An 11,865-nucleotide genomic window follows, 5' to 3' on the forward strand; every position below is an offset into this window, starting at 1 on the left:
ACTTCTCAAGTGAACTCATAATATTCTGCATGAACATTGAATATGAGGAAGGCTGCCACAAATTCACACAGTTCACGAAAAGCATAATTGTATGACCACTTCACAGGAATGTTTAAACAAATTCAAGAACAATCTAAATGTCTTATTGTGGCATTATTTCTGCTTAATGAAATGTCTTTCCATTAGTTTCAATCTGTAACAAAACAACAATGCACTCAGAAGAGTTCTTACTGTAAATATGCTAAAAAAAATCTTTGTCACAAAAACTCACAGCTAAGGTTTTTTGGAGTACTCACCCACACAATATTTATAGACTATCTGGCAGAGGCTCATATTATTGTGCATTAATGGATTAATTTTACAAGAAATTGTTACAGAAATGATACCATATTGTCAGGAAAATGTTTTTGGCTCTGAGCGTCTTCTTGCTCATCACAAAATGAAAAATTGGCTCAGTCCGATGAAGACATAATGGCAGAAACAAACTCACAATTTGGACACCGTGACAATTGTATAGTCAGGCAGCAGTTAGAGTTGACGGTAAACTGAGTTCATGGTTCAGAGTAGTTTCAGGGGTAAGACAAGGCTGCAACCTGTCTCCACTGTTGTTCATATTATTTATGGATCATATGTTGAAAACAATAGACTGGCTGGGTGAGATTAAGATATGTGAACACAAAATAAGCAGTCTTGCATATGCGGATGACTTAGTTGTGATGGCAGATTCGATTGAAAGTTTGCAGAGTAATATTTCAGAGCTAGATCAGAAATGTAAGGACTATGGTATGAAGATTAGCATCTCCAAAACAAAAGTAATGTCAGTGGGAAAGAAATATAAACGGATTGAGTGCCAAATAGGAGGAACAAAGTTAGAACAGGTGGACGGTTTCAACTACTTAGGATGCATATTCTCACAGGATGGCAACATAGTGAAAGAACTGGAAGCGAGGTGTAGCAAGGCTAATGCAGTGAGCGCTCAGCTACGATCTACTCTCTTCTGCAAGAAGGAAGTCAGTACCAAGACTAAGTTATCTGTGCACCGTTCAATCTTTCGACCAACTTTGTTGTATGGGAGCGAAAGCTGGGTGGATTCAGGTTACCTTATCAACAAGGTTGAGGTTACGGATATGAAAGTAGCTAGGATGATTGCAGGTACTAGTAGATGGGAACAATGGCAGGAGGGTGTCCACAATGAGGAAATCAAAGAAAAACTGGGAATGAACTCTATAGATGTAGCAGTCAGGGCGAACAGGCTTAGATGGTGGGGTCACGTTACACGCATGGGAGAAGCAAGGTTACCCAAGAGACTCATGGGTTCAGCAGTAGAGGGTAGGAGGAGTTGGGGCAGACCAAGGAGAAGGTACCTGGATTCGGTTAAGAATGATTTTGAAGTAATAGGTTTAACATCAGAAGAGGCACCAATGTTAGCACTGAATAGAGGGGATCATGGAGGAATTTTATAAGGGGGGCTATGCTCCAGACTGAACGCTGAAAGGCATAATCAGTCTTAAATGATGATGATGATGATGATGACAATTGTATTTTTAGGAGAATTAAAAAAAAAAAAAAAAAAAAAAAAAAAAGAGTGAGGAAACATTGGGTGTGGTGATTTGAGCTGAGAGGAGGCATCTTGAGATACGAAGTTGCTTTTTTGGAAAATATTATTTTGTATAGTCACAAAATTATCAATTGGTTCTCACAGGAAAGAGATGGTTGGCATTGGAATTGTTGCAAATATTATAAAAAATTCTTGAACAAATCAGTGTATAAAAAAGAGGAAATACTTATTAATGATCTTGAAGAAGACAGACAGGTGGAATTTAAAACATGTTTTAAGCGTGTGTATTATATTGAAAACCAATAATAAATGTGAGTTACGATTACATAATGTTGGTCACATGAATGATGCCACATGAATCTTTAGCAGCCTGAAATGCAACAGTTAGTAACAACAAAAGTATTGCATCTGTCACTTGACCAAACTACACTTGCACATTTTTTTAATGTTGAACCTGTAAATAACAGTCAGCAACACCACTAGACAACAATCTTAGATTACAGCTTGTTCAAAGAGATGGGCAACATTCTCACACAAGTGGCCATGTTAGCACAAACATTTTACCACAAATTGAGAACATATTTTTACATTTAAGTGGAAGATGGTGTTTTCATCATATACTCAATTTAACTATGTTACAAGTAAGTGCTTTCCATAAGTACATTCTTCCTTTACCAAATGTGTGGTGTATTATGCATTTTATCATGCACTGAGAATAATTATTTACATTTTATGGTGTTGAAATATAATCCAATTGTTGCCAGAAATCATTTCTACACCCACCATAAAGCAATCTGATTAACAAAATAAAAAAATATATTTAAATTTAAACACACATTTTTCTCACTTTTAGTTAAAAATTTTGTTGTGTACATTTTCCAATGTCACAATTAATTTCAATTTAAATTTGACTGTAAATATATTATTCTGTCAAAAACAATCTCGCATAAGCATAATTATCCTTTGTAGATCAAACAGAAACACATAATATGACCATCCATCTTCATGCACTCTTCAAACTATTTGGGAATGATGAAATAACAACAACAGTTTTTTGACAAGTTGTAAAATAATATGTTTATATATTTTAAAAGAACAGAAGTATATTATGCATTCTCACTTAATTTTTTTGTTTCTTTGTCCAGGGATATATCATTTTTCTTGTAGCCTGTCATCCAGATAGGATCGGAATTATTATCTTTCACATTTTCTGGAAATTGCTGAGAACAGTTAGACATTTCTTGTTTTTGGGAAGCCAGGTCTGAATACGTACACTCTACATTTTGTGGCAATGTACTGTCATTGTGAAGCGAGGCTATTGTCTTGTTATCAAGACACTCTGATTCCTCAAATAGTTGAATATTTATTTTGTTTTCTTGGTCAAGTCTTTTCATGGGGGGAGAAGGGCTGGTTTCTTGGCAAGTTCTCTTGCATTCACAACTTACTGTGTCACTGTCACATGTATTTTTCTCTGATTCTGCATTAACTGACAGAACAGAATCAGTTGCTAATTCAGAAACTTTTTCTTTATTATGTAAGGCAAGGGCACACACATCTGCTTTACATGTGTCAATTGTAGTTTGTATATTGTATTCTAAAATGTTTCTAGTTTCACTTTCCAAATGTGTTCCTTTAGTAAAAGGTGTACAGGGTAAGATTTGATCCCTACAGCAAGTTGTCCTTTCATCTCCATAATCTGCATTATCAATCTGTTGCTCCTCTTTCTCCATTGCAATACATCCATCTTCTTTAGTCCTTTGGGCCACTATTCTATCAGCATCATATTCATCTGCAACATTATCTTGTTGAGGACGACAAGCAGATATTTGATTTTGAGCATCATTGATGACTTCAAGTTCCAGACTGCATAGATTTGTTGGTATATCACTATCATGCAGTAACATATTTTTCACAGAGGCACAAAAGACAAGTGATTCACTGGCTCTGTAAACTTCTTCAGTAACATTACAATCAACTCTGGAGTTGTTATGACTTTCTTTTTCCAAAGCTCCATTGCTAGAACAATCTGGTTTCATTTTTTCAGGGGTGGAACTGCTAATATTGCATATTGTGCTGTTTCCTTCTTTATGTAGTGTAAACTGAATATCACATGAAATATCAGGAACAACTTTTTTCCTATGGCATTTTACCTCATGTTCTGTTGTGCAGTCATAAACTATTTCATTTCCACTATCACAGTAATCCGAGCTATTACATTCACCTTCCCTACTATCCTTCACAATTTTCTTTTCTCCTGCTGTATTTTCAGTGCAAACTTGGCAGAGTATTTGTTGCTCAGGGTGTACAGAGACAATCTGACCACAAACAGAAGAAACAAATGTTTGATGATCATGTTGACTATGGGTCAGACCAACCAGATCATCCCCGTAACTATATTCTACCTCAGTCTGTGTACATTCTGTATTATTTGCAGAACAAGTGTCATGTGTTTTGATTCCCTCACATACACTGGTCTTACATCCATCCATCTCATGTGTCTTTTCACATTGTTCTAAAGTTCCTAGATTTTCTTGTTCTCCAACCACTACAGTTCCTTTGTAATAGCTTTCAAAGGTACTTTTATCTTCAGTATTAATATCATTTAAACTAAATGCACAGTTGTTGGAGGCAACATTTTGCTTGGACTCTGCATCATTAGCCTCTTTTAAAACCGTTGGCTTTCCGAGCTCTGAAACAGAATGAACAGTATTGGAATTGCATATTACACTGATTTCGGTACATTTCACTATTTAAAGTTTCTTTATATAGTGTCTTATTATATACTATACCTTGTACATTTTGTTCAGTTTTCTCATCATTAACGTTACTATTTTTTACATCTTCAGAATGGCTGTCTGTAGTGTCTAATGGTGCATCTTCTACCGTCCCAAAAGTGTAGTTAGTGTAGGACACCTGGGAATATTCTGAAAATAGTAATGCAATACACTGCAGAGTGTCATCAGCTACTTGTGCAGCTCTCTCTGCAACCTTTTTGTTTCGCATTTCTACAAGTGCCAAAGCACTTCTGAGGCATCTGTCTTGCTCATCTTGTATAAATTTTTGCCTTAACTTCCTTTCTGCTTCCTCTCCACCTGCAAACCATGCTTCGGTGCATGCTCTGTCTTTATCAAATATAGGACGTTCATCTAGATGTAATAACTGTTTGCAGTTCATTATTAGTAGCTTTCTGTATGGGGAGAGGTGTTTGAGTACAGGATTTCCCGTCAGAGTCAGAACTCTGAGGTTTTCCATTGCACCAAGCACATTAACAATGTCAGGGCTGTCCAAACGATTGAAGGACAAGTCCAAAACACTCAGCTGTTTGCATTTTGCCAGAATTTCTATGTCTTCAACAGTTTCAAGTCTGTTGTGTGTTATGTACAATGAATTCAATACTGGCAAAGTATCTAAATTTTCCAGTTTTCTGATTGAATTATAGCTCAAATTCACTGTGTCTAACTCTTGCAGCACTTCTAAATTTTCGATTTTCTCAATTAAATTATAGTGTAAAAAGAGACATTTTAAATTTGTTTGCTTTTCGAGATTTTCAATCTTTTCAATGCCATTATTTTGTAACCACAGACACTTCAGTCCAGTGTATTCTTCTAGGTTCTCTATTTTACTGAAACCTTTATAATGTAGATACAAAACGTCGTTTAAATGTGGTGTTAAATATAAGCTGGTTTCCTTACAGATTTTTCGCAAGGACTTCTTTGTCATTCGTATTCCATCATCTCGACAGGATCGTGTCAGGAAGTCACCACTTCCATCCATTGTGAAATAATAGTTAATTACGAATAGCCACTCTTAAAAAGGAACGCTACCACATCACACTTTTCAGCAGTGCGTTGAAAACAACTGATTTCGCATCCCCTTGACAACAGTATATAACGAAAGCAAGCATTAGCCTGACGGCAGTGTTTACGGCGTCAGTTGGCCTGCAGGTAGCGAACGTATCGGTGTAATCTTTAGCTTCAGTAATCAGTATAATTTTTAGTGCGATTCTTTCGTGTTTACTAAAGAGAGAGAAACATAAACTGCTACATATACCGGTGCCGATCTGCGAGTGTAAAAAATATTCGAACACAATGGATCTGATAACGAGATGAAATGACTTAAACAGCAAGTTTTGCATGCATTTCTTTTCACGTACAGAACAAACAAAATACTTTGCGTCAACTTAAAAAATCAGTACGGTATCGGTAATGACATAAATGTTTTGACACATGAACTTAGTTGTTCAAACTTGCGCCGCTCGATGTGGCCGAGCGATTCTAGGCGCTTCAGTCTGGAACAGTGAGACCGCTAAGGTCGCAGGTTCGAATCCTGCCTCGAGCATGGATGTGTGTGATGTCCTTAACTAACGTTAGGTTTAGGTAGTTCTAAGTTCTAGGGTACTGATGACCACAGATGTTAAGTCCCATAATTTGTTTCCACAATTTGGCACAAGAATAGTACAGGACAACATCCTGAGCGTACACCTAACACTAAATCAATTCCAGACGGAATGCATGTTGTTGGCTCGCTGCTTGTTCGGGTATTACATTACGCTGGAAGAATAATTGACAAGACTTCTCATAAAGTACACGTGAACCATCCTCTCCCTGCCTCTTCCGTCGTGCGCAATCGCAGACGCACGGGAACAAGAGGGCATGCACAAAAATTTGGGGAAAGAACGCATGTACACAAGACGTTCTCTAGTTCACACGTTGCCTCGTTGTGCAAGCAATCTGCTTTGAATTCTCTTCTTTGCTTGGGAGCTTCTGTTGCGTTTATTGCGATGAAAAGGCGACAGAAAAAGAATACACAAAAGCGACTGTTGGTAAAGAAGTACGGTATCTAAATAACAGAGGTAGGAAAAATACAAAGTGACAACAATGTTTTGTCCGCAAATTTCGAAGGAGGTCACAGCGAGATTTTACTTTTTCTGCTTGGGAAACTCCAACGATAAGGTTCGCAATGAAATTTCGTTAGGCCGGTATTACACTATCATATTTCTTTGACAAAGAAAAAAGATCAAATATTCGTCATATTTCTTTGACAATGATCTTTGGTGTGGTGCTATTTGGCGTATTACACTCTCGTCATATTTTTCGTCAAATTTCAAGATCGCAGATAACAACTACTTGTTATTATGCACTGCAGTTACTTGTACCACAACTGCATTGTGTGTACATTTGGAGGAAAAGCGACGGGAAAAAAGGAAGCTTACTTGGGTGATGTCATGGGTATTACATCTCAATAATAAAAGCATGCAGCAACATTTGTTACGAGAGCTGCAAGTGGAGGACATTAAGTCCTTACTAACGAGTAGATGAGAGTGCATAGAGTAGAATAGAAGAGAATATTTATTAACCTTTAAACATGTTCACATGTAGTTGGTGTCGACATTTGTCTTATAGGTACAGCATTACAGTTATTTTACAATTATTCTTGCCGTAATATGTTGCAAGGAAACTTTTACGTAAGTAATTACTTCCGAAAAGTACATTGTAACACAAACTGGTCACATTTTGCAAACCAAATACAGTATGCATTTTAACAGAATACTCACTTGCGAAATGCTGTATGTGCAGAAGACAGGCTCACCATGACACTACGATTTCTTGATCCAGGAGAGAGCTACTCTGGCATTCCTAGAATACCACACTGGACATTAACCAAAATAATTCCAGAAAGGTGTGAAGCGATTTAATAAAGCAATGAAGGGGGAATATCTGACGGTAAATAAATTATTAGTACACTATATGTGTATTAAGAACAATATTTACTTTTCAATAATTTGATTGATAGCTTTAGTATTCCAACAACTACAAAATTAATAAAAGTACTAAACAGATGACGCACTTTTTGAACTTGTGGCGTCCAGAGTTCAAAAATAGAGAAAGTAAAATGGAGAGCTAACATTTTTCTTCTTACTTTAGTGTGTGACCACATCCTCTATTCTGGCTTGCTGAAAAGCTGCCTGGATGTTTCCAGATGTAGAGGTGGATAGCGGAAGTTGTTTCTGTGATTGTGAAGTCGCCTGCAGCGAATAATAGTATGCACCACAGTCTAACACAACAGTCGCGACACTTCGCCTCGATTTTGTTGCCTACAGCGCCAGCAGCGCCCCAAGCGGCTGGTAGGTTGAACTGTGAGTTCGGCGCGATCGTGAAAGCAAATAGTGATTGTTTATTTTGATTTATACAATGATTTTTACCATCGAGAGCGTTTGTAGCGCGATAAATTGCAGCAACAACAGGAAGAAGACACCACAGCTGTCTCTTTTTAGGTTTCCTAAGGATCCTGAGAGGTATATACCATCATGTTACTAAATTGTATCGTCAGGATTCACTTGCAAACTATATGTGTATAAATGATAAATGTTTCGTTTTAGGAGTAGAAAATGGCTAGTTAATAGCAGACGAGAAGACCTTATGAAGAGAGACCCAGTTTACCTGTATAATAATATTAGGTTTTGTCCGCTACATTTCGAAGAAAACCAGTTCATGAACGCAGACAATAACAAACTCATGTGGAATGCGGTATCCACACTGTTTGACATCCCAAATAAGCCACTTCTACTGACGATGAAGAGGAAACTGCCACAAAGATTCGACAGTCAATCTAAAGTTGTAAAACAGTCCTATGACACAGAAGCAGCCAGTTCAGCTCTCCATGTATCAGTGCCAGATTCGTGCGAATCGTCACCACAGACGTGCTTTGACGATAAAGTGGTTAGATTAAGTGCAGCTGTTCGTGTCTTACAAAAGCGTGTGAAGTGTCAGATTGTGCAGATCGAGCGAAACTATTACGGGACAAAGAAAGTGCCTACAGACACATTGTTTGAAAATTATTCAAATATTTGGTTTTTCGTGAAATGTAATGTAATCAGCTCATTATAATGTTTTCAGCATATTTCTGCTACTATTTGGCAGTTGCTTGACCCACTTAGAATAATATAAAGATTAAGGTCGTACTTGTGGCAACAGGCGACAATGACACACACAGTAGGCCTACAGAACGATAAACGAGCTGTCGATCATTTTTGCATGTAGAGGTACATGTCTGTGCTTCTTACTTGTGAATCTGTGTGTTTATATTCTTTTGATATCAACGTGGTAAGCTGCAATTCTGTCCAATGTCACAAGTGTTTCTTCACGAATGTGTTGTAGCTTGCCACTCTATTCATGGTTTTTGTCCATGTTGTTGTTGTGGTCTTCAGTCCTGAGAATGGTTTGATGCAGCTCTCCATGCTACTCTATCCTGTGCAAGCTTCTTCATCTCCCAGTACCTACTGCAACCTACATCCTTCTGAATCTGCTTAGTGTATTCATCTCTTGGTCTCCCCCTATGATATTTACCCTCCACGCCGCCCTCCAATACTAAATTGGTGATCCCTTGATGCCTCAGAACATGTCCTACCAACCGATCCCTTCTTCTGGTCAAGTTCTGCCACAAACTTCTCTTCTCCCCAATCCTATTCAATACTTCCTCATTAGTTATGTGATCTACCCATCTAATCTTCAGCATTCTTCTGTAGCACCACATTTCGAAAGCTTCTATTCTCTTCTTGTCCAAACTATTTACCGTCCATGTTTCACTTCCATACATGGCTACACTCCATACAAATACTTTCAGAAATAACTTCCTGACACTTAAATCTATACTCGATGTTAACAAATTTCTCTTCTTCAGAAACGCTTTCCTTGCCATTTCCAGTCTACATTTTATATCCTCTCTACTTCGCCAATCATAAGTTATTTTGCTCCCCAAATAGCAAAACTCCTTTACTACTTGAAGTGTCTCATTTCCTAATCTAATACCCTCAGCATCACCCGACTTAACTTGACTACATTCCATTATCCTCGTTTTGCTTTTGTTGATGTTCATCTTATATCCTCCCGTCAAGACACCATCAATTCCGTTCAACTGCTCTTCCAAGTCCTTTGCTGTCTCTGACAGAATTACAATGTCATTGGCGAACCTCAAAGTTTTTATTTCTTCTCCATGGATTTTAATACCTACTCCGAATTTTTCTTTTGTTTCCTTTACTGCTTGCTCAATATACAGATTGAATAACATCGGGGAGAGGCTACAACCCTGTCTTACTCCCTTCCCAACCACTGCTTCCCTTTCATGTCCCTCAAATCTTATAACTGCCATCTGGTTTCTGTACAAGTTGTAAATAGCCTTTCGCTCACTGTATTTTACCCCTGCCACCTTTAGAATTTGAAACAGAGTATTCCAGTCAACATTGTCAAAAGCTTTCCCTAAGTCTACAAATGCTAGAAACGTAGGTTTGCCTTTCCTTAATCTTTGTTCTAAGATAAGTCGTAAGGTCAGTATTGCCTCACGTGTTCCAGTATTTCTACGGAATCCAAACTGATCTTCCCCGAGGTCGGCTTCTACTAGTTTTTCCATTCGTCTGTAAAGAATTCGTGTTAGTACTTTGCAGCTGTGGCTTATTAAACTGATTGTTCGGTAATTTTCACATCTGTCAACACCTGCTTTCTTTGGGATTGGAATTATTATATTCTTCTTGAAGTCTGAGGGTATTTCGCCTGTTTCATACATCTTGCTCACCAGATGGTAGAGTTTTGTCAGGACTGGCTCTCCCAAGGCCGTCAGTAGTTCCAATGGAATGTTGTCTACTCCTGGGGCCTTGTTTCGACTCAGGTCCTTCAGTGCTCTGTCAAACTCTTCACGCAGTATCATATCTCCCATTTCATCCTCATCTACATCCTCTTCCATTTCCATAATATTGTCCTCAAGTACATCGCCCTTGTATAGACCCTCTATATACTCCTTCCACCTTTCTGCTTTCCCTTCTTTGCTTAGAACTGGGTGTCCATCTGAGCTCTTGATGTTCATACATGTGGTTCTCTTATCTCCAAAGCTCTCTTTAATTTTCCTGTAGGCAGTATCTATCTTACCCCTAGTGAGATAAGCCTCTACATCCTTACATTTGTCCTCTAGCCATCCCTGATTAGACATTTTGCACTTCCTGTCGATCTCATTTTTGAGACGTTTGTATTCCTTTTTGCCTGCTTCATTTACTGCATTTTTATATTTTCTCCTTTCATCAATTAAATTCAATATTTCTTCTGTTACCCAAGGATTTCTACTAACCCTCTTCTTTTTACCTACTTGATCGTCTGCTGCCTTCACTACTTCATCCCTCAGAGCTACCCATTCTTCTTCTACTGTATTTCTTTCCCCCATTCCTTTCAATTGTTCCCTTATGCTCTCCCTGAAACTCTGTACAACCTCTGGTTCTTTCAGTTTATCCAGGTTCCATCTCCTTAAATTCCCACCTTTTTGCAGTTTCTTCAGTTTTAATCTACAGGTCATAACCAATAGATTGTGGTCAGAGTCCACATCTGCCCCTGGAAATGTCTTACAATTTAAAACCTGGTTCCTAAATCTCTGTCTTACCATTATATGATCTATCTGATACCTTTTAGTATCTCCAGGGTTCTTCCATGTATACAACCTTCTATCATGATTCTTAAACCAAGTGTTAGCTATGATTAAGTTGTGCTCTGTGCAAAATTCTATCAGGCGGCTTCCTCTTTCATTTCTTAGCCCCAACCATATTCACCTACTACGTTTCCTTCTCTCCCTTTTCCTACACTCGAATTCCAGTCACCCATGACTATTAAATTTTCGTCTCCCTTCACTATCTGAATAATTTCTTTTATTTCATCATACATTTCTTCAATTTCTTCGTCATCTGCAGAGCTAGTTGGCATATAAACTTGTACTACTGTAGTAGGTGTGGGCTTCGTATCTATCTTGGCCACAATAATGCGTTCACTATGCTGTTTGTAGTAGCTTTTTGTCCATACTTGCGCTTATTTTAGAATCATTAATAGAAACATATTTGCCTTTTGATGCTAAACAAACTCTTGGAGGCAAGAAAATAACTCGAATAATTCGGAAATTACGCAGGAAATGGATGCAAACAAACATTATGCTTACGACGCATCTGACGTTCTACTTACCTGCCGCTTGGAGCGCTAGTGTCGCTCCATCTGTCAAACGGCAACAACTTTTACAGCAGTAAGTGTCGCGACTGTTATGTTAGACTGTGGTAGGCACAGTGCCCCCTACTCACCCCCTCCCCACTTCAGTCAAAGCAAGGTCTTTAAAGAGTACCAGCTAGACTTGCCCACTGTTTCTATGTTTCGGTACAGTGTATCGATACGTGGAACTGTTTCAGTGTTTTGAAACGGCTATGTTTCACTGTTTCGAAACAGTGGTGTTTCATTCCACTCTGTGTCGGACAACGGGACCAGATTCGATCCCGAGCCAGCCACAGA

At 38.3% G+C, this 11,865-nt stretch overlaps 1 protein-coding gene across 1 annotated transcript; it reads right to left on the reverse strand.

Annotated features, from left to right (window-relative positions):
- Nucleotides 1–163: 163 nt before the first annotated feature.
- On the reverse strand, nucleotides 164–5,332 carry LOC126484772 (dynein axonemal assembly factor 1 homolog). The gene is made up of 3 exons (XM_050108369.1): nucleotides 4,348–5,332; nucleotides 3,004–4,247; nucleotides 164–193 (listed from the first exon to the last, which is right to left on the reverse strand). The coding sequence occupies exons 1-3, from the start codon at nucleotides 5,330–5,332 to the stop codon at nucleotides 164–166; spliced, it is 2,259 nt and encodes a 752-aa protein (XP_049964326.1).
- Between the last annotated feature and the right edge of the window lie 6,533 nt (nucleotides 5,333–11,865).

The sequence above is a fragment of the Schistocerca serialis genome, chromosome 6 (assembly GCF_023864345.2).
Source record: "Schistocerca serialis cubense isolate TAMUIC-IGC-003099 chromosome 6, iqSchSeri2.2, whole genome shotgun sequence".
Classification (NCBI taxonomy): Eukaryota; Metazoa; Arthropoda; class Insecta; order Orthoptera; family Acrididae; genus Schistocerca; species Schistocerca serialis.